The 23,101-nt window shown below is 62.4% G+C and overlaps 1 protein-coding gene across 1 annotated transcript in view; it reads left to right on the top strand.

The window, feature by feature from the left end:
- Nucleotides 1-23,101, top strand: part of BAHCC1 (BAH domain and coiled-coil containing 1) — a 71,966-nt gene that overhangs the window by 19,847 nt on the left and 29,018 nt on the right. The window contains 2 exon segments of the mRNA XM_032797136.2: nt 11,308-11,487; nt 22,133-22,258. Coding sequence (XP_032653027.2) covers nt 11,308-11,487; nt 22,133-22,258 — 306 coding nt within the window.

Genomic DNA, 23,101 nt, shown 5'->3' with positions numbered 1-23,101 from the left:
GACGCCAGCCCCTCTCAGGAGCCTGCAGGTGAAGGAGCTGTTTGCGAAAGGCTGTGCTAAGCAGTATCAGTAAGAAACTAATCAACTCTTCCACCCCGATGCATGACAGGAGGACGGCCTCCCAGATGCCTGTGTTTCTCATGGGCGCTGGCTGATGCTACAGCCTCTGCCCTGGTGCGAGCTGAGACCCGGGGCAGCGAAGGAGCCTGTGTGGAGGAGGGGCTGTGGCCTTGCCAGCTGGCTAGTGAGGCCTGTGGGTCTGGGCACCCGGCACCCAGCCAGCTCCCAGCCTGCCCTGCCTGTAGAAAGGAGTGAAACAGCTCCCTCCAGCAGGGATTTCTGGGAGCCCCCGGGGTGGTGGGCACTAGGGAGAGCCTGGTGCTGCTCATCTCCTGCCTGGTGGGCTGGTCCGTTCTTGTGCTCTGCACCTGTGACAATTTCCCCATCAGCCACCCGAGCAAAGGGGCAGGGGGCTGCTCCCCCGGCCGCCCCGCACTGGGAACGCCTCCCCACGGGGCGCTGGCCTCATGTGGTATCTGCGCCCCTGGTGGACGCTGCTCTCAGGGAGGGAGGGGCGAAAGCTGCCGAGGGGGGGTCAGCGAGGCTGGAGCTGCCCCGTGTCTGACCTGCATGGTGGGGGGGAATGGTGCCGGGGAGGGACGGGGGCGTGTGGGACGAAGTGGGGACCCGGGGTTGGTATTTACGAGCGCAGGGGTGGGCTCTGCCCGGAGGGGAAGGTTATTTCGGAGCTGGGCTCCGTGCCCCCTTCCTTTCCTGGCAGTGCTCGTCTGGCTCCTATCGCTCTGCTGGAACTCGGAGGCTCTCAGCCGCTGGCCAGAAACCTGCTTAGTCACAAAACAGATGTTGCCTCCATATTTCCCGTGTGGCCCCTGGAGCCTGTGGGCAGGGCGATGCCTCCCCAGCGAGGGGGTTTGGAGGAGAGGCCGAGCCCTGACCTGCAGCCCCAGCCCAGCTGAATGGACGAGCGGAACTTTCCATCCGCCCAGCGCATTTGTGTGAGTGTGAGAATTCGGTGCTCTCAAAAGGGAGGAGATAACCCTACGGAGGATGCAGGAGGGCATGGTGCAGACTTCCCCTGGCCACCGGCCTGCCTGTGCCCCTCACTCTCGACCCATAGCCCCCTGCTTTGCCAGCCCTGGGCTCCCCCCAGCTCTGCCGGTGCCCCTCACTCCTGACCCGCAGCCCCCTGCTAGCCCAGCCCTGCTCCCCTAGCTCTGCTGGTGCCCCTCAGTCCTGACCCACAGCCCTCTGCTAGCCCAGCCCTGCCCCCCAGCTCTGCCGGTGCCCCTCACTCCTGACCCACAGCCCCCTGCTAGCCCAGCCCTGAGCTCCCCAGCTCTGCCGGTGCCCCTTAGTGCTGTTCCATTTCTCAGGCCCAGGCTCAGCTGTGCTGGTCAGTTGTGTTTACAGTGTTGGCCGCTGCCCCCCCCAGGGGGCTGTGCTGAGAGCTGCCGGGCTCTAGGGAAGGTCTTCCAAGTGAAAAGCCCCCAAGCCTCCCCCAGGGCTTCCTAGCCCACGCCCCCCCCATGTTCTTGGCAGGTGAGGAGAATGAGTCTAAACTTGGTTCCCAAGGTTTTGTTTTAACCCTTTCCTGCACCCAGAGTTTCATGTGTTTCCTCAAAAAAGTTCTGAAGTCAATTTGTGTGTGTGGTGCGTGTGTGCATGCGTCTGTACATGTGTGTGTGAGAACGTGTGTGTATGTGCGTGTATATGTGCATGTGTACACATGCGTGTGAGAATGCATCTGTGTGTATGTGCAGGTGTACATGTGTGAGAATATGTGCGTGTGTGTGCACACGTGTATGTGCGTGTGAGAACATGTGAGTATGAACATGTGTGTATGTGCATGTGTACACGTGTGTGAGAACATGTGTGTGTGTGAGTGCCCCAGTGTCCCCCGGGGAGGTTTTCGGTCTGGAGCAGGAATCTCCGGAGACGCAGGAGGCTGTCAGTGCTGCCTTGTGCCCCAGGAACGGTCCTGCCCAAGTCAGGGCCCGTGAGCAGGGTGCGTGGCGGTGGCCTGCTTTGCTCGTGCTGTGTGTGGGGACAGAGGGGGGAGGCGCTCGGTCAGTCCCAGGGGTTTTGGGTTTGCCTCATGCCTGTGGTTCTGACTCCAGGTGGTCCTGGTCCAGTTCTGCTGTGGTTCCGGCGTGGCTAGTGCCCAAGCCAAGTGGCGCAGAGCGGCTGGCCAGGCTCGGGGGTAGGAGCAGGCTCTGCCTGACGCTGAGTCTCCCTTTTGCCCCATTCTCTGGGGCTCGGGCCCGTGTAGCCAGGACCCCAGCAGGCCTGGGGGGAGGCTGGGCAGTGTATACCGTGCCATGGGGGTGGGGTGGAGAGGGCCCCCCATGAACTGCCGCCTGGACTGGGATAAAGGGAACATTCTGCGCAGACAGGAGCCCAGAGAGCTGCATGGGGAGCTCCTGGCTTGGCTGCAGCCTGGGGACCCAGTGACCCCCAAGCCCGGGTGGGGTCCCTGCTGCTCCTCCTGTCCCCCAGCGTCCTGTGCTGCCCGGCTCCCTGCTGCGCTGGGCTGTTCCCCCAGGCTGGGCACGGGGTCGGGCACAGCTTAGCTCCTGAAGTTCATGGTGACTGACATCTTCAGGAGATTAGCTGGCGTGAGCAGGGACGCCAGCCCGTGCTAACGAAATCCACACAGCCTTCCCACTACTCACCCGCGCTGCCGGGAGCCGGGCGCCAGAGGCCAGCTGTGCCTGGGTAGGGGACGGCAGAAATGTGGGAGGAGAGGGCTCCTGGTGGGTCTCACCCAGGGGCAGACCATGTGGGCAGCAGCTCCCAGGGGGTACAGACTAGGGGGTGCTGCCCTGCAGCCAGGCCGGTGCCAGGCACTCTCCAAGGGCAGGAAAACCTGGCAGGTTGCTGCTGAGACCAGGCAGCGGGTCCCCCGCCCTGCCCAGCGCTGGGAGCAGCCGGCCCTGAGCGGCTCCTGGATCTGCCAGGCGCTGGCCACTCGCTCGCGTGGCCCTGGCTGGCCCTCGCCTGGGCACGTTGGCTGGCCAGGGCACCTGATAGGGTGGAAATGGTGCCATCAGGGCCTGACGCGGGAGTCTGAGGCCCATCCAAGCCTGTGTCCCAACCACTAGGCTCCTCAGTCACAGCACAGCCTAGGGGTCTGGACGGAGGCCTATTGGCCAAACTCCATGTGATCTGGCCCTGGGCAGGGGCTTCCGCCTGCTGAGCTCCCTCGGTCCGTCTGGGCGGCCTACAGGCCTAGTGTGGAGAAGGGCCTGACCTGGGCAGAGCGGGCCCCTCACTTGCGTCTCTCGCTCTCTGGGCCATGCTCTGGCTGCTCTCAGCCCCCTGGCATATACCAGGAGCAACAGCCTGGGAGGGGGGAATGGGGCTTGGAGAGCAGCCTCTCCCCTGTGGCTCTGCATTTCTGTCCCTGCATCTCTGCAGCAGGCAGAGCAGCTGGGCTGCTCGATATCACTGGTGTCACAAGGATGGATAAAAGGCGGGGGGGCACTGGGTGCTGCTCAGTCTGATTTGTGGACTCTCACTAGGTCCTGGGGGAGACCTTCTCCATTGCAGGGGCAGGGAGTGTGTTCAGATCTATTCTTTGGGGGGAGGTGCGGGGAATCTCATCACAGCAGGGGGGGTCCTCCGGGGAAGCCTCTCTTGAGTTGTGCTGGATCAAGGTCAACTCATGGGAGCCGATGGCTTGTGACCGCGTGTGCAGGGTTGGGAGCTGCTCCATCAGCCGCCCCGAATTCAAATCCAGCCTCTTCTCTCAAGGGAAAGTGACTCGGTCTAGCCCCCTGTCATGGAGTCCCCGGGCAATGCTCTGGAACAGCTCCCCACAAAGCCAGTCAGGACTTTGGGGAGTCTCCTCTCCCTTGGAGAAGACTTGTTCAGGGCAAGAAGCTCACACGGCTTCACCTCCTGGGTCTCTCCTTGGAGCATTCAGCACCCTCTGCCCCTTTGTGTGCTTCCCACAGCGAGCCCACCCAGGCGGGGTCCTGGGGAAGCCACAGGGTCCTGCACCCCCACTTCTGCAGTCAGACGTGACTCTCAGCCAGTAAAACAGAGGTTTATTCGATGATAGGAACAGGGTCTAAAACAGAGCTTGTAGTACAGCGATCGGACCCTCGGCCGGGTCCATTCTGAGGGGCAGTGAACCAGACCCCTAGTCTGCCCTTCACTCCTAGTCCCCAGGCAGCTCCGACTAACCCCTCCAGCCTCCTCTCTGCTCAGCTCCCTTCCCGGCCAGGAGGTCACCTGATCCCTTGTCTCCAACCTTCAGCTGCACCTTTGCAGAGGAGGGCCCAGGCCATCAGTTGCTAGGATACAGAGGCCAGGCATTGGTGCACTGCCCTTTGCTCTGCCAGATACTTAAGAACTGCCTAGGGACACTGAGGCACCAGCACAGTGTTTCAGAGGAAACATTAAGAAACAGTCCCAGTTCGTCACACCCCGTTCTCCCGTAAAAAAACTACTCATTCCTAGTGACTTTGGTGCAACGGAGAATCAGGGGCTGCGGTCGGGAGTGAAGGCACCGGCGAGCTGGGGCGGGCAGGGCTGGGTACAGGGGCTATGGGTCAGAGTTGAGGGCACTGGCAGAGCTGGGAGTAGCAGGGGAGATTGCTTTAGCTCTGGCAAGTGCTGTTTCATGAGCCATGGGTCCCACCTGTCAGCCCCTGCTCCGCCCGGGCAGGTCTGGCACTTGCTGGTGGCTTCAGACATGGTGGCCAGCCCTGTGCAGTCAGTAGCCATGCAGGGGTTGGCGAGGGCGCGTAGCTTGCGCTGTGGATCCAGCAGCCAGTGAGACCCAGAGCTGGAGCCAGACCCTGGCTGTGGGGAAAGGACACGCCTGCCCTGTTCTGGGCTTCCCCTAAGGAGCCAGATACCACAGCCGCTGCAATCTGGTGCTGGGATGGGAGCTCATCAGCCAGCAGCATGTGGGGGACAGGGGGCTGGGACAGCCCCACGCCTGCCCCTGCCCAGCTGCTGTCCACTACCCAGCTGTGAGATGGGAGACCCCCACCCCAGCCCTGCTCCAGTTCTCCGGGCTCTGAAGTGGACAGGAGATTTAAGGTGGAGTTTTTTTTACCATCAGCTTTGAACTGGGGAAGGGAAAAGTATTTAAGGTGGAATGTTGTTTCCTGCTGTCTGTGGGGTTTGACCTTCCATTGAGGTTGTACATTGATGTCGGTCTGTCATTCCTCTGTCTGTCTGTCCTGAGCTCTCCGCCCCGGAGGCGCGCCCGCGCGGGCTCCCTCCCCGCCCCAGCCGGGCCGCGCCCAGGCTCTTTCCCGCCCCCACCCGGGGCCGCACCCGGGGCTCTCTCCCCCCTCCCGGGGCCGCGCCTGGGGCTCTCTCCCCGCCCCCACCCGGGGCCACGCCCGGGGCTCCCTCTGACGGTTCCGGTTTCTTTGATGGGTTTATAGTTTTGCTCTGCAGAGCCGGGCTGGGGGCTGGAATGAGGGAAACGTGCATCTCCTCAGCACTTGGCAGGGCTGTGGGAGCAGAGAGCTCTGGCGGGGAGGGTGGGAGCGGGGGGATTGCTTGGGAGTGTGTGAAAGGAGGGGGGTGGGAACCTGGCCGCAGGGCTCGGCAGCCAGACCCAGAGCCTGGGGAGCAGAGCCGGTGCCAGCGGCCTGTGAGTCAGCTGGTCGGAAATGTGAGGGGAGTGTGAGAGCAGCCGGGGGGGCCCTGTTCTCAGGGAGCCCTGAGCCAGCCAGCGCAGAGCCTGGGTCGCTTTGCCGCCTGCTTCCCAGCTTCCAGAACAGGCTGGGCCTGGAACCTCGCCCTGCCCTGCCCTGCCGAGCACATGGCAGCTCTGGCCCCGCTGCCTGGTTCCTCCTGCTGCCCAGCTCTGATGCTCCCTGGGGGAGGCTGGGTAAAGTCCCCCCCATACCCTTCCACTGAGGAGCTACACTGGGGGTAAAGTTAGACTCTGAACCTGGCTCAGCCAAACAGATTGCTGCGTTAGAGAACCCACGTTCACCCTGAGGGCATGGCTCAGGGCATGGGGCATCCTGGGGTGCCGGGCTGGGGCAGCTTGGCCACGAGCCTTGGCCAGAGCTTGATCATCGGCCCCTGTCACGGAGTCCCCGGGCGATGCTCTGGAACTGCTCCCCACAAAGCCAGGCAGGACTCTGGGGAGCTTCCTCTCCCTTGGAGCAGACTTGTTCAGGGCAAGAAGCTCACACGTCTTCACCTCCTGGGTCTCTCCTTGGAGCATTCAGCATCCTCTGCCCCTCCGTGTGCTCCACAGCGAGCCCACCCAGGCGGGGTCCTGGGAAGCCAGAGGGTCCTGCACCCCACTTTGCAGTCAGATTGACTCTCAGCCAGCAGTAAACAGAGTTTATTAGACGACAGAACAGGCTAAAACAGAGCTTGTGATACAGGAACAGGATCCTCAGTCAGGTCCGTCTTGGGGAGGCAGGAAAACCAGACCCGCGTCGGGCCCTCCGCCATTTTCTCCAGCCAGTTCCCAAACTGACACTGAAACTGAAACGAAACTCCCTCCAGCAGCCCCCCACGCCCTCGCTCACTCTCAGCCTTTGTCCAGTTTCCTGGGCAAAGGTGTCACCTGGCCCCAACCGATGCCAACCTGCCCAGGATGCACACCCCCATCACCTCCCCGCGGGACACCACACCCCCGTCACCCTGCACCTGGGATGCCATACTCCCCTGTCATCTCCCCCCCAGGACGCCACCCCCGTCACCGCCATATACCATTGTCATCTCCTCCCCGTCGGGATGCCCACGCTCCCCTGTCACCCCCTCCCCGGACGCCACCTCCCCTCTCACGTCCCCGGACGAGAGAGCCACACCCTTCTCACCCACCCCTGGGAAACCACACCCCCTGTCACCTCCCACCCTCCAGGATGCCACACCTCTACCTTCCCCGGGACACCACACACCCCTGTCACTCTCCCCTGGATGCCACACCCCCGTCGCACACCCTCAGGACACCACACCCCCCTGTCACTCTCCCTTGGAAGCCACCCCTATCACCCTCCCCTGGATGCCACACCCCCCTCTCACCCCACCCCCAGGACACCACACCCCCGTCACCTCCCACTCCCCTGGGACACCCCCCCACCCCTTCCAGGACGCCACACAGCCCTCTCACCCTCCCCAGGATGCTGGACCCCCTCTCATCCTCCCCAGGATGCCACACCCACCTCTCCTCCTGCCCCCCCTCTGCTCCCACCTCAGGACACCCACATCCCTCCTCTCCTCCTGCCTGGGACATCCTACCCCCCTTCATCCCTTTCTCTGGGACACCACACCCCCACTCCGCTCACCCCAGGATGCTGCACCCCTCTCTCACCCCCCTCCGGGACGCTACTCTCCCACCCCAGGCCCCCCCCTCTGGTGTGAGCTCCGTGTGGGCAGGGCGGCCCAGGCTGAATGGGGTACATGGCAGGGATTGGATGGCAGTGCCCGCCTGGCACCTGCTCTGGACAGGGGGCACATCTGGCTCTGGGGGGCCAGGCTGACACCTCTCCCCTGAGCGCAAAGCACTCCCCCTCCCATCTCGGTGACTCAGTGGTTCCTGGGTTTGGAATCCAGCCCCTCGCTGCCTCTCCCGAGCTGTCTGCTTGCCCGGGCCCTATGATGCGGCCTGGCTCCTGGCTGGAGCCACATTTGCATGGAAACACTTTGCCTCATCGCATCGCATCTGATTTAAATCAAGCTGAGAGTGCGTCTAACCAGGCATTCATCTGACGAAGTGGGTATTCACCCACGAAAGCTCATGGTCCAAAACGGCTGTTAGTCTATAAGGTGCCACAGGATTCTCTGCTGCTTTAACCAGACTGGGCTTTCTGGGGCACGGGGGGCTCCTGGGGGCTCGCCTAGCACTCGGGGAGGGACGGGGCAGACATTGGGGTGTGTGCTGGCCGGCAGCATGTGTTCAGGGGCGGTTTTCCAGGGCTCAGTGAGTGCTGGGGGGAGCGGGGCGGCTGTTTGGGGGGAGAGCTGGGGGGCCGAGCATGGGAGAGACTGGTCATTAGGACCATCCTCCCTCTTGAGCCACGAGGAGCCGTGGTTGGGGCTTTGCTGGGACAGGCTGGGGGGCAGGGCCTGCCAACAGGGGTGACATGGAGAGATGTTTGCATGTTGGAACTGGGGAGAGGTGGGGAGTGAAAGGGAGGGTGAGGCAGAGACCCCAGGCAGGGAGCATCAGCCGAGCTCCATCTCTTCGGTAGCTGAGATCTCCTCTCCCATGGTCTGTCTCCCCCACTTCCACGTCCCGGCTTCCAGTCCCCCAGTTTAGCTCCTTGGCCCCCCCTCCCACGGTGAGCTGGCATGGGGTGCCCTTGGACCGCGACGCTTCTCTCCCTTCGCTGGCACTGAGCGTGGGGCTGGGCCGGGGAAGGGAGAGCGAATGCCAGAGTCTCCGGCCCCAAATGGAACAGGAAGAGTCATTGTCTGGCTCTGTGACGGCCCGGGGATGGGAAATGGTTTGGCAGGGGCAGCAGGGTCCCAGCGGGAGCCAGGGGGCCACCTGCCACTCCGGGACGGTTTGGGTGCAAATCAGGAGCCAGTGACAATGAATTATAAAAGGACGGGAGTTTGGAAACTCCCCACCTCTGCCAGCTGCTTCCCCGGCCCAGCAACCCTTGTGTGAACCCACGGCCTATGGGCAGGAGCCCTGGCTAACAGGCGAGCAGGCCGGGGACTGTGGGGTGTTGGTGTAGCTGGATGTAGGGGGCATGGGAGGAGGGAGATTTCTAGGAGGGGGGGAATCCCGAGGGGAGCAGTGGGGCTTTGGACGGAGGACCCCAGGAGGTTATTTCCAGCTGGTTTTGCTCTGTTCTGGGCCTAGCTGCGGATGCCCCAAGAGATGCCCAAATGCACCAAGCTGGCACGTGGGCTGGGGGGTGGAGAGCAGGGAGCTGAGCCCAGCCCTGCCAGCTGGGGACAGAGGGTTGAGCTGGAAGTAGCCATTGGGAGCAGCTGCCTGGTGAGGGCCAAGGGCTTGGGGGTGCCAGCCCCTTCTGTATCCACATGGATGGCCCCTGCCGGGCAGAGGGGCAGCTCCCAGGGTTCGCGGCAGGTTTGGCCCCTGCCTTGGGGGCTGGGGCAGAGCCGGGCTGGCTGCAGGCACAGGGGGGCCTGTCTTTGCCATCCCATCCCTGCCTCATTGCAGCTGTGGGCGGGCACTCCTTGGCAACGCGGGTCCATGGGTGCTGAACACTGCTCTGGGGGGCCAGGGGCTGTGAGGTCGGGGGTGTGGGCCCTGCCTTGAGGCCATCGCCTGCCCCACGCTTGCCACCGCAGGCTGGGGGATCCTGGACTTCCAGCTCCTTAGCTTGGGGTCTTGCCTCCCCTCATTCCCAGGCCCCCCTGCTCCGCTGGGAATCCCCCATCACCGAGTGTGGGAGGGCCCAGGCTCCCTGTTCTCAGAGCTGCAGCCTGGAAAATCCTTCTCCTCCCTGGAGCCGGGCCCTGGCATCCCAGCCCCGCTGGCTGCTCGGCTCCCCCGGAGACACGCACTGAGCAGTGGTCCGGGCACCCGCCCCCGGCCCAGCTGCTGGGCGCGGCCTCGCCTCGCCTGCTCTGTGGTGCCCAGCCCCAGCCCCTGGCTCTGCAAACGGGAAGGCTGGGGCGAGTGTAACCACATCCCGACACTCATCCCCGAGGCATCCTGGGGATTAGCTCAGGAGCGTGGGCCGGCTTAGAGAGCAGAGCTCACTTCCTCCCTGTGTGGGCGTCCGGCCAGGCTCCGCGGGCCCCACTCAGCTTCCCATTGGGGAATGACCTGCTCCTCGGCCGCGCCCCCGGCTGCAAACACATGTGCTGGGGCGGGGAGAGGACCGGGGCCAGCCCGCCCGGCCCTTGGCTACCGGCTGCGATGTTTCCAACATGATCTCACAGGCCGGTCTTCCACGCTCACTTCCTCCCCTGAACCCATACCTCCCCAGCCCCAGCCGCTCTCCTGCCCAGCCGGGTGCCTGCAGGCCGATCCGGGTGAGCACCTGGCATGGGGCGAGTGGTCTGTGCTGAGGCGTTGGGGCTGCCAGCCCCGGCCAGGCCTTGAGGCATAGGGGCTGTGTGTGCTACAGGAGACATGACTGCTGTAGGGTGGGTGCAGCTGAGCTCAGAGGGGCACTGTGCCTGCTCCCTGCCCCAATGGCACCTGGTGTCTCACGGGCCGGGGGCCAGTGGGACTGGACACCTGCTCTGCTCTGGGGCGCTGCCTGCTCCTAATCCAGAGCCGGACACAGAAGGGCCTGAGCGGCTTGGATGGGGCTGCACTCCTGTGCGCATGGGCTGCCCCATGGCCCACGCACGCTCGCGCCCCTGCTGACGCGCTTGCTAGCACGCACCTACGCAGCCTTTCCGCCTTCTGCGCTGGGCCCAGGCCATGGAGGTGCCGGTGCTGACTGCAGGGCCTGCTGCCCGGGAGCAGCCGACATGCGTGAGAATGAAGGGGGGCACCGAGCTGCATTTCTGCCTCAGTGGCACCTGCCCTTCGGAGCCCGTGGCAGCGTGAGCAGGGTCTGAAGTGGGGACCCTCAGGGATGTTCGCTGTGTGTGGCCAGGAGGCTGGGCCCCCACGCCGCTTGGCAGCTGCCTGGGGTGCGAGGTGATGGGGGGCTGTACCGATCGAAGGGTGCAGCGCTCCCTGGGCTGCCCTCCGTGATGACACGCATGGGCAGCTCCTTGGCTGTGGGAGGGGAGCTGTGCTGGGCGGGGCCCCATGGAGGGAGTCCTGCTGGGGCTGCCTGGGGGAGAAGTCACATGGCCCTGCTGAGGGGAGACTGAGCTGCCTGCTCCCCTTGATCAGAACGAGTAGCGGGTGCCCGCTGCCACACATGGGCGCACACAGAGGCACTGTCGGCTCCTCACACCCGCCGGGACAGATGGCCCCAGCCATGTGCACGCGCCAGAACAGGCAAATGCCTGCAGCCCCCCAAGTGCCCACAGATAAAACACACATGTGCCCTGCATGCCTGTGCCAACAGATGGGCAACCCTGGTGCCCATGCCCAAACACCTCCGCACGCACCTCCGTGTCCGCTGCATGAGAGATGAGCCCTTGCCCCAGGGTTAGAATGTGAATCGAAAGGGGCAGATTTCCCCACGTTTCCCCGATGGCCCAGTGGCTCCGCACGGCCACCCCGCAGCGACATCGTGGAGCCGAGAACTTCCCACCAGAGGTGGGTGTGAGTGGGTGTGTGCTCGCCTGGGCACATGGGCACTCATTTCATGGGGGAGTGTGAACGGGGCTCAGAGCACATGGGTGCCCGGGTGCTGGTGTGTGGGTGCCCATGCGGGTGGAACTGATGGTCCTTTGTTGTGTTCACAGCAGGGAGTGGATTGATGGGGAACACGCCCGCCTCATCCTTCATGGGCAGCTTCCTCACCAGCAGCCTGGGCTCGGCCGCCCCCACACATCCCACGGGCCCCGCCTCATCCCCCTCGGAGCCTGCCTACCGGGGCCCACACTCCGGCACCTCCCAGATCTGGTTCTCGCACTCCCACGAAGGTAAGGGCTCGGCAGCCCAGAGCGCCGCTGGTGAACTGAGGAAGGAGTGGGGCAGGGGAGACAGTGGGGACACGCAGAGTCCCAGCAGCCGCCCAGCCTTGGCTCATTGCTCCTCCTGGCAGACGACGGGGATTTGGCCAGTGAACCAATGGCAGTGAGCTGTCTGCCCACCCCTGGGCCACATGCCAGATGTGTCAGGTGCGGCCTGCTGCCCAGGGTCACGTGTCCCCAGAAGTGTCAGGTGTGGCCTGCTGTCCAAGGCCACATGTCCCCAGATGTGCCAGGTGTGTCCTGCTGCCCAGGGCCATGTGTCCCCAGATGTCTCAGGCATGTCCCACTGCCCCAGGCCATGTGTCCCCAGATGTGTCAGTGTGGTCTGCTGTCCAAGGCCACGTGTCCCCAGATGTGCCAGGTGTGTCCGGTTGCCCAGGGCCATGTGTCCCCAGATGTCTCAGGCATGTCCCACTGCCCCAGGCCATGTGTCCCCAGAAGTGTCAGGTGTGGTCTGCTGCTCAGGGCCACGTGTCCCCAGATGTGTCAGGTGCAGTCTGCTGCCCAGGGCCATTATTCCCCAGATGTACCAAGCGCATCCTGCTATCCAGGGCCACGTGTCCCCAGATGCGCCAGTTGTGTCCCACTGCCCCAGGCCATGTGTCCCCACATGTACACACACAGACGTCTCCTAGGCCTTTGACTTGGTATCACATGACATTTTGATTAAAACACGAGAATGAGATAAAATTACCCTGGTGCACATGAAATAGATTAAAAACTGGCTAACTGGTAGATCTCAAAATGTACCTGTAAGCGGGGACTCACCATGGAACGGGTGTCTTACCAGTGGGTCCCACAGGGATCGGCTCTTGGCCCTTCACTATTTAACATTTTTACCAATGACTTGGGAGAAAACAGAAACTCATCACTGGTGAAATTTGCAGGTGACACAGAAATTGGGGGAGTGGGAAATAAAGCAGAGGCCACGTCGCTGAGACAGAGCCAGCTGGTATTGCTTGGTAACCTGAGCACAAGCAAACGACGGGGTTTTAATAAGGAGAAATGTAACTGTAAACATCTAGGAACAGACGCTGGCCATGCTGCCAGGCTGGGGGCTCTGCCCAGGGGAGCAGCGACTGTAAAAGATTTTGGGGGGTGGGGGGTGGAATTCAGCCGAACGTGAGCTCCCAGTGCAACACTGGCCAAAAGCGCCGATGGGATCGTGGGACGGACAAACAGGAATCTGGAGGAGGAGCAGAGAGGTTATTTCCCCGCTGTACTGGGCACTGGTCTGACCGCTGCTGGGATCCTGTGTCCAGTTCTGGTGCCACGATTCAAGAGGGATGTGGATAAATCAGAGAGGGGTCAGAGAAGAGCCACGAGAATGAACAGAGGGTTAGAAAACCTGCCTTGTAGTGACGGACTCAAGGAGCTCAGCCTATTTAGCGCAACAAAGAGACGGTTTGGGGGGACTGGATCCCAGTCTGGAAGCACCGACCTGGGGAACTTTGATAACAGGCTCTTCAGTCTAGCAGAGGAAAGTCTCACACCAGCCACCAGCTGGACGCTGAAGCGAGACACAGTCAGCCTGGGAATAAGGTGGAACATTTTTAACACTGAGGGTAACTAACCACTGGAACAATTCCCTAAGGTGCCTGGTGGATTCGCCATCACGGCAATTTTGCAATGAAGACGGGATGTTTGCTACAAGCTCTGCCCTAGGGATTGTGTGGGGCTGGTCTCTGAGTCTGGCCTGCGTTACAGAGGAAGTCAGATGAGATGATTGCAACGGTCCCGTCTGGCCTTGGAATCTATAAATCTGTGTGCCAGCTGCCCCCCTGGCTGCGCATTCCCAGATGTGCTGGCCGCACCCCCCCCCGGCTACGCATCCCCAGATGTGCCAGCTGCCCCCCCAGGCTGCGCGTCCCCAGATGTGCCAGCTGCCCCCCCCCCGGCTGCACATTCCCAGATGTGCCGGCTGCCCCCAGGGTCATGTGTCCCCAGATGTGCCAGATATGTCTCTCTTCTCGGCTGTCTGTGTGACCCTGCCCCTCGATGGGATAGCTGTGCTTAGGAGAAGGACGAGGGTCACTTTACTGGCCCCAGCCACGTGTTTTGGGTAACCCCACCTCTGGTTCCCATCCCAGGGAGGAGCGCGTCCGGAGGGCGGGGTAGCGCCGAAGGAGTTAAGGCTTTGCAGGCCTGGCTCTTGGCATGGCTGGCATGTGGGGAGGTAATTGCAGTTGGCAGTGTGAGTGAGTGGTGGGCTCTGTGCCGCTGGCACCTGGCTGCGCTGTAATGCTACGGTTCCTGCAAATCAAGTGAGGCAGGCAGGGCTGGGGGGCCGTGCTCCCCGCAGCCCTCTCACTCTCCCGGGGCCTGTGTGTCTCTGGCTGGGGGGTTGGCATGATGGGTCTTGGAGGGGCATAATGTTCAGGGACCTGACTGCTCAGGACTGAAAAGTGCTAGAGAGAGCCCAGTACAGCTGTGCCAGGCCATGCCTTGCCCTGTCTCCCCTCAGGCTTCCCCTGCCCCAAACAGTGCCTGGCAGTGCCAGCTCCCACCATGGCTTGTGTGATGTGCACAAACATGGACTGGGCTGAGGCCAGTCAGACTCATGCCACTTGTGACCACTGGGATGTGGAACCTGCTTTAGCAGCTCGCTGTGCCGGGCACCCTCCGGGCAGCCCCACCCCCCCCCGCCCGGGCCGTCCCTCTCCGGGCAGTGCAGGGCCAGGTGCATCCCAGGCAGGAGTCCAGCGTGGGTGCCGTGCTGCAGCACGGGCTGGGCCTGCGCGAACCGGTACTTTGGCCAGCAGCTCACTGGGGCGCAGACCAGCTCAGGGGTGGGGGGCAAGGTGCCAGGAAGCAGCGCAGGGAGCAGCCGGCATAACCGACGCTGAGCCCTGAGCTGCAGGTGCCACGGGGCCCGATCTCTGCGATAAGCAGCAGGGGCTCCAGGGGAAGGGAGAGGGGCCTTGGGTGGGCAGAGGAGTGAATGTTCCCTCCCCCCTTCCAGAAGCAGCCCAAGGTGCAGGGGTGACCCCAGCCTTTCGCCCCTCACCTAGCCCAGCCGGAATCACTGCCCCAGGCCCCCAGGCTATCACCCACTAGGGGGCTGGCACCTGTCCCTGCCCCCCATCGCCCGCTCATCAGCACAGAGCCTCTGTGGTTAAACCGGCGACACCCCGGCTTCCTGTGCCACTAACGGCCGGGGGGAGGGGGATCCTGCTGCTGCAGACTGGGTGGGGGGGCTCCTGGCTCAGTTCCCCAGCCACGCTGCTTTGCATCATGGGGGTTGTGCAGGGGAGATTCAGCCTGCCTGCCTCCCACACTGGCCCCAGGGAACTGGTTCGCTCACTGGTGGGAAGCAGCACCCCCAGTGCCTACCCTGGGCTGGGCAACCCCCCAGAATCCACGTCCCATCACGGCTCACTCCTTAACCTCGCCTGCCACCCCCTCCCCTGAAGAACACTCCTCTCAGCCCCCCGTTGTACCCCATTGGAGAGCTGGCTCTCTGCTCCAGCCTCTCCCGCTGCCCCACCAGCTCTTTCGGTGCCCCCCACTCCCGACTCGCAGCCCCTTGCCATCCCAGCCCTGAGCTGCCCCTCCAGCTCTGCTGGTGCCCCCCACTCCCAATCTGCAGCCCCCTGTTATCCCAGCTATGCTCCCTAAACTCTGCTGGTGCCCCCCACTCCTGACCCACAGCCCCCTGCTATCCCAGCCCTGCCCCCTAAACTCTGCTGGTGCCCCTCACTCCCGACCTGCAGCCCCCTGCTATCCCAGCCCTGAGCTGCCCCTCCACCTTTGCACAGAGCCGAAGGCCCACGGCTCGATCAGAGTTGCTAGAGACAGAGTGCACCCACTTATTACAAATAAAATACCAAAACCACTGGCCACACTGAAAGGGAGCGAAGAACCTTCAGGGGGAAACTGTTAGTAAGCCCAGTGGCTCTCGACTAGAAGTGCGGCGCTGTTTTGGATATGCCTCTTGAGCAACAGCTGTCAGCGCACTAAGAAAGCGGCAAGCACTGATACTCGCACAGACAAGTGACCCTGTACATTGCATGCTACATAGGCGGCAACACGAATGAGTGACCAGGCAAAGTTTCTGGCTGGCCAACACTAGAGCTAGATAGGCACCTACCGGCGGTAAACTCCTAGAGTGGTGCCCCTGTGGTTACACTTCAGTGCCCGCAGGGCCTGAAATCTATCCTTCTGGGTATGCCAGCCACGTTGGACACTAGACCACAATCACATCATAGCGCCCTGACAGCTGAAGCCGCCCACTTGGGCTAACTGTCGTGGGATAGTGTTCACCCCTAGGGAAGGAAAGGCGCAATATTAAGGGCAGCAAAGAGGTTGAAGCTTGAAGTCCTCTTGTCTGGAGACAACACTGTAAAGCAGCCAGTTATTGAGATAGAAGAAAGTATAAGATCCCTTGACACCAGTGAAGACGCGTGAGAGCCGCAGTGATCGAATGGTAATAACCTGTATTGGAAGTGTCCGTGGGCCTACTGGATTGTGATGTAGCCGAATGCATGCTAGCGACCTGCAGAATGTCATCGGAGGTCGGGCCACGAGCCCCGGTTCTGGTGGAATTGTCAATCGGCAGCCCGAGGTAGCCTGACCCACAGCCCCCTGCTATCCCAGCCCTGCCCTAAACTTGTGCTGGTGCCGAGGCCTTCTACTTCCGCGACCTGCAGGCGGCTCATGCGTGAGTTCATGGTTGATCGTATCTCTTCTCCTTCCAATGGAGACCCACCGAATATGGCGCATGTCCTATCCCAAGCCCAGTATATGAGAGCTCCGCCCGCACCTCGCTTACCTTCCTGCATGCGTTCCCACTGCGGGCGCCCCTATGATTCCACCTGCGGCACTGGCGGCCGCACAGGTTGACATCCACCGGCTCTACTTTGTGCCTCCAGGCTACTTCCTTCGTGGGTTGCAGCCTGGCTTCCACATTAGGTAGTATCGCTGTAGCGGGTAGGCCCTTGGCATGCGTGCCTGACCCAGCACACACAGTTCCGTACTTTCTCCAAAGTCACTCCACAGTACCACGTCGCTCCGCCAACGGTCTGGGGGGCTCTGGCATTTCTTCATGTTACACTTGGGCACCTTATCACCAGCTAAGGGTCTCCTAAATCCCATCTGGCTGGTGCTCGTCCCCCCATTCCTGCACTCACGGCCCCGGCTACCAGGTTCGCAGGCTCGTTGCTCCCTTAACAACCTCTGCAAGTGTTGCCCCTGACGGCCTTGACCCCAGCCGCCCGGGTATCCCTCCTCCAAACCCCTGCCCCGCCCATAAATTCTGTCTGGGCTGCCCGCGGCCTCGACTCCCTGACAGCAGCCCCTGCTATCCCACCCTGGTCCACCTGAAACTCTGCTTTGGTTGCCTTTCTCCCTTTGCTACAGGAGATCACGCCCTTTTTTGTTTCGAGCGCCGAGGCGGCTTTGAGAACTGCTCCGCTCCGGGCACTAAGTCGTACCGTTACGAGCGACTTTGGGGAGCTCTCACTTCAGCCCACTTGGAGCACGACTTGTTCAGTGGACCATCGAGGAGCCTCATCCCCGTCGGGTCACCTCAGGGGTTCTACTGTGAAGGAGCATGGGTTCAGCATCTCCTGCCACTTAACTTGTCACAGACAGACGTCTCTCTTCCACAGTTCGAGACGACATCTCACTTCTTTCTCCCTCAGGCGGCCCTGTAGTCCTCGGGTGAAGCGCACACGGGTCATGCCACGTCCCACTGCAGCGCCTCGTCGAACTCTCCGAGCCAGTAAAACCAGAGTCGTCTGGACTTCGATGTCGACAATGGATCTAGAGGGTCGGTTACTAAAAACAGGAAGCTTGTCAGTCTACATGTGCGAGGACACGCACCCTGCCACGTCTGGCACCAGGGTGTCAATTTACTTGGGGGAAGCAGGGAGACCAGATCCTACACCTGAGAACGTAGCTGGCACATTACACATATCCTTATCTCAGCCTTTGTCTCATGGGTATGCACTGTCCAACTGGGTAATTAGGCGAGATCCTAGAACAAAACACAATACGTCTGTTGCTCCTCGCCCTTCCTTCCAAAGTTCCTCCAGCCTCCCTCCTCTCTGCGTTGAGGCTCTGTTCCCAGGGAAGGTTAGGGGGCACTCTGAATCTCTCTATGGTCTCCACACCACATGTTACCTTAGGACAGAACTAGTCTGCTAGGATCCCTGGGGGGTCTTGGGCACAGAGGAGCGTGTGCTGCACTCAAGTGTCACTGAGACAACCAAGATTGACGTGAGTGCTTTGTCCACGCAAGCAAGAGCGGACCTTTTAAATTGGTGCAAACAATCCCCAGTCACACCAGTTAGGAATAATAGTGCAACATGTTTGGAGTGACAAAACCCTCAATCTTTTTAAAAGTGGCAAAGTAGACCTAAAGCCATAATTGGCCTACTTTGAACAGTTTGAAGATTAACTCTAAAGTGGCCTGCGCACGGCTGCTCGAGAGGGGACACACTGAGGCCGCCTAAGGATCACCGACAGCAAACCGAGGAACAGTTTTTTAGGGTCATACATAAAAATTTCTCCCAACAATCAACACAGGGTGCACTCTGTCTCTAGCAACTCTGATCGAGCCGTGGGCCTTCGGCTCTGTGCAAAGGTGCCAGGCATTAGGTGCACTGGCCCTTTGCTCTGCCAGATACTTAAGAACTGCCTAGGGGACACTGAGGCACCAACACAGTATTCAGAGCAAACATTAGGAACAGTCCCAGTTCGTCACACCCCCCACTCCCGATCCGCAGCCCTTTGCTGCCTGCCCTCCCCCCCGCCCCGCCTGGGTTTGGTGCTGAGTCTGCAGTGTCCCCACCTGATCCCTGTCCAATGAGCTGGGTCAGCGCCGGGAAGCAAGGGAGATGCAGAGTTAAGGAGCGAGGAGCGAGGTGGTATTGGCAGGGTGCCCTGGCACTGAGCCCGGCTGCTAGTTTGAACTGGTGCCAGCTGGCTTCTGGCATGCCAGGGCTTGCTCAGCGCGTCGGCGGGGTGGGGGGGCAGTGCATGGCTGCCTGCGCAGGATCACGAGAGGCCTTATCGACGGGCAGCCTGGCCGAGCACCGGCGGCTAATGATGCTGAAAGGGGCGGGGTACGTGTGGGGCTCATAACTCAGGCTTCCGGGAGGGCTCCTGTGCCAGGCTCGCTGGACCCCCGGCTGCTGTCCACCCTGTTGCACTAGAGGGAATCAGAGAGGGGGCTCACAGTGCCCTGGGGGCTGGGTGGGAAGGGGGGCAGGGGAAGATGGGGCTGCGGGCACCATGGGTAAAGCCCTAGCATCTCACCGGCTTTGTTCACCAGTGAAACAAGTCTGCCGGGTCTCAGCATGGGGCCCATTGGGGTGGGGCACGGTAGAGGGGCATCGGCGGAGGTGTGCGATGGGGCTGGCATCGGTCAGTCTCTCTCTGCAGCCCCAGGCTCGACCTTGCTGGGCAGAGGGTCAGGATGGGGCCCCTGGATCTCGGCAGAAAGCTGCATCCCAGCCCCGGCTTGTGGAACTTTCCTGCCCCGGGCCCAGACCCCTCTGCTGGGCCCCACTGCGCCAGCTTCCCTGGAAGGCTTCGAGCCCTGGGCCAGAGGGGTGGGGTGTGGATGTGCCCCATGGCTGGGAACCACCAGCAGCAGTGATGGGGAGAGGATGGGCTGGCCGGGGGCAGGGCCATGAGGCTGGCCGCGTGTGCCAGATGCCCAGCCCAGCTGAGGCAGGTGGGGCTGGTGACCCCAAGGGTAAGAGTGAGTCCACAGGACACCCCATAGAAACATCTAAAAACATGGGCGGAGGGGTCCAGGCCAGGGCCAGACAGACACAGGTGGGGGCCGGGTCAGAGTCTGGGCTTTGTTCCCCCCTGCAGGGAGTTGTGCTGGGGGTGAGCAGAGGGCTCCATCCTAGAGCTCCTGCTGTGTGCTGGGGGCCTGGGGTGGGGACACTGAACTGCCCTTGGGGTTCCCTGCCCCACAAATACGGGCTCAGGACACCTCGTCCCCGTGAGGCTGCAGACTGTATTCCCACGGGCAGTGCCTGTTGAGTTGGGTGTGGGCTGCACGACTGTGCATATGCCTATGTGCTCGTGCGTGTATATATCTGTGTGAGGGTGTGCTCATGCGTGTGCATTTAGGCATGTATCCACACTTGAGCTGCGTTTCCTCCGGTGCCACGCGCAGCTGGGTGAGCTCCCTGGCAGGGCTGCACGCTCAGGTTTCGGTGCATACCTCGGCCGCCTTTGAAGCGAGGGCCAGAGATGAGGTCGGGAGTTCTGAGCCGCAGGCTGCAGGGAAACCCCTCCCCTCCCCTCCCCCGCAGTTGTGTGTGTGCTCCCCCCTACCCCCCAGCCTGAGCAAAGACCTCTGAGGCTGGGCAGGTGCCACTCACACCCTCGGCCCCTCTCTGAGCCACAGCCCAGCCTGGGGCGCTGCCCTGGGCCACTCACTGGGGCCGGAAAGTGTGACTGGGGGGGCCCTGCCGTGGGGGAGGGCTGGATTTGACCCCTCAGTGCCCAGTGCAGGAGTCAACTGGTTGAGGCTGGGCTGGGCCAGGCTGGCAGAAGCTCTGTCTGGATCTACTGGTTCCTCGACTGTCCCAGTGCCCCCTTCACCTGTGGGCAGAGATGGGCGCACAGGTGTCCCGAGACAGGCACTGCTGCCAGCAGCAAGGGATTCTGGGTAACCGGAGAATGCCTGGCTGAGGCCCCGTGGGGCTTGGTGAGCTGGAGCTCAGACCCCAGGCCCCCTCCCTCACCGCTGCACCTGCACCTCAGCCGCTCCCCTGCCTGCCTCCCGCAGAGGGCGACGGGCCGGGCGCCTTGCAGACGAGGTGTGTGACTGGCAGTCAGGGCTCCTGGGTTCTAGACAGTGCGTGACCTCGGGCAGGTCACATCATCTCCCTGTGCCTTGGTGTCCCACGGCGGGGCAGGGGCAGAGAGCGGAGGAGCTGGGTGAGGACCCAGCACTACAGAGAGGTGCCAGGGAAGACACCTGGGGCCAAGGAGGCTGCATCCCCCTCCCGGGAGAGTGTGGGGGGCAGACCTGGCCAGAGCTGGTGCCCGCTGCCCCATTGCAGCAGGGCATCCCTGGGGGATGCAGAGATTCAGGGCCTGACACAGCACAGAAGCCTAGCCGGACTCGGGGCGGGGTGGGGAGAGAAGCGGGGTGACGGCAGGAATTTACAGACTTCTGTGACTGAAATGAGGGCCAGTAAAACTTTTAACAGGTGCCGATGACAGAGGTTCAGGTGCTGGTGTGCCCTGCCCCGCCCCGCCCCGCCCCATGCATAGCCCCAGAGTGCAGCGCGGGGTGAAGGTGCCATTGCAGCGGGCAGAAGAGTGCCGTTGACCACGCAGTACTGGATGTTATCGAGGGTTGTTCTGGTCTGACAGGGGCCAAAGGGAAGAGCGACCGGGGGTCAGCCGGGGGCTAACAGGCCTCAGGCTGGAGCAGTGCCGCAGAAAAGCAGCGTCGCCGTTAGCTCCCTGTGGAGGCTGGGCAGCCCTTCCATTGCTGTTTCCCGACTTCGCTGCTTTCTGGGCTCTGCGCTGTCCAGGTTTGGGTGTGGGCTGGGCTAGCCAGCCGCTGCTTTCAGGGTGTAACGGATCCCCCTGTTTTCAGGGTGTAACAGATCCCCCTGTTCCTCCCTGGGCGATGGGGCTGTCACCACGCGGAGAGAGGGGGTGCTCCTGGCCTAGCAGTGAGCCCTGCTGTGTGCCCAAAGTCTAACGAGAACTGCCCAGATGCCTTGGCAGATCAGACAGCCCCCGTGCCAGGGCTAGCTGAGTGCTATGGCAGGCCTTGAGTGGTGCCAGGGGTTTGTGTGGGCACAGGTCCTGGTGCATGGAGAAATACCGGGTGCCCCATGCTGGCCCCGTGGCCTGGGAGAGCACAGGGGAGGTGCACTGCAATCAGTGCTGAGGCACTGTCCAGCTTGCAGGGGCAAGCGCACAGAAGCCATCGAGCTGAGCACTCACATGCCAGGCCGGCTCACGCCCCCTCTTGTGAGGGCTGCCGGGGGGGCCGGGCAGACGTGCCAAGGGGATCAGACGGGCTGGCACAGGGGGACATTGTGCCATTGCAGATGCACTGACCAGATCTGTCCCCACCGCAAGACTGGCATGCAGGGGTTGATTGAAACACAACGGGGCTGTGTCCTCCCCACTGCTCCTGCCTTGCCTCCGTGTCACCCCACTGTCTGCGCACAGTAGGGTGAACCCCCCCCGTGGGGATGGGGGTTCGCGCGCAGGGGGCCCAGGTGCGAATGGCGAGGAAGGGCGTCACGGCACTGGAGCGCGAAGGCCCCAGGGCGATCTCACACCGGCCATAGCTGGGTGGGGAGGTGCTGTCTGACTGCTGGGTCTGGGCCCCCCGTTCAGAGCCGACAGCAGCAACCCAAGGGAGAAGGGCCAGGAGCCTGGCTTGTCCATGCAGGCTTTGGTGTTCCTGTGGCCTGGCTGGAGGAGGTGCCCAGAGGCCAGGGGGACGGACAGGCGGGCGAAGCTTTTCCACAGAAGAGTGCACCGGTGTGCGGGGGTGGTGGTACCATTTACCTGGTACCTGTGCTGTGCTCGTGATCTGCCTGAGCATCTCTGCCCCACCACGGGACCGGCTCACTTGCTCCCTCTCTCTCTCCAGCTCCGGGGTACCCCAGGTTCTCGGGGAGTCTGGCCTCCACCTTTCTGCCCATGAGCCATTTGGATCACCATGGAAACAGCAACGTCCTCTACGGCCAGCATCGGTTCTACGAAAGCCAGAAAGCAGGTACCAGGAGGGGCTGGGGCAGGGCCCACCAGCCTGGAGTCTGCACCCCAGCGGCCAGCCTCCTGATGCCCAAGGCAGTGGGCAGGGAGGGGACCAGCTGAGCCCAGGAGGGAAGAGCAGAAAGCCACCTGCAGTTCTTGGCACAAACCTGTGCCCCGCGAAAGCTTCCTGCTGGGGATTTGGGCTGCTGACGCCAGTGGAGCAGGGCTGGTTACCCCAGCTGATGGGGAGACGCCCCTGGTCCCTGTCTAGAGAGGCCTGCCCTGCCACGTGGCAAAGGAAGGGCCGAGCCCCCCGAGCCCCCTGGCCGTGGCAGGAGGGGGCAGCTCACTGGCCCATAGCAGGGAGCTGGCCTGGGCAGTGCGGGCCGTGGGTCGGTTTGCAATGCCGCAGCCTGGCCCATAACCCTGCTCTGGGACGGAGGAGCAAAGGATTTGGGCAACAGGCTGATTTTTTTCAGCCACTTGGACCAAAAAGTGGAGAACTTCTGGCAGGGGGTGGAGGGTCTAGGGGGGCACGATTTGTGGAGCTGCTGGGGGGGATTAATGGAAGTGGCGGTTCTGGGTTGGGAAGATTGGGGGTGTTGGGGCAGGGAGGATTGTGGGACACTGGCTGGGATGAGGGGGCTGGGGGCGCTGGGAAGGAAGTTGGGGCAGGGAGGGTTCAGGGAGCTGGGAAGAAGGGTGCTGGGGCAGGGAGGACTGGGGGTCTGGGATGAAGGGAGGACTGGAGGGCTGGGGGCTGGGATGAGCGGAAGGACTGAGGGCGGGGGCGCTGGGATGAAGGGTGCTGTGGCAGGGAGGATTGTGAGATGGGGGGCTGAGATGAGGGGAGGATTGTGGG

Source organism: Chelonoidis abingdonii, chromosome 13 (assembly GCF_003597395.2).
Source record: "Chelonoidis abingdonii isolate Lonesome George chromosome 13, CheloAbing_2.0, whole genome shotgun sequence".
Classification (NCBI taxonomy): Eukaryota; Metazoa; Chordata; order Testudines; family Testudinidae; genus Chelonoidis; species Chelonoidis abingdonii.
Note: the sequence above shows the minus strand (reverse complement) of the source record. Positions and strands in the feature narration are given on the sequence as shown.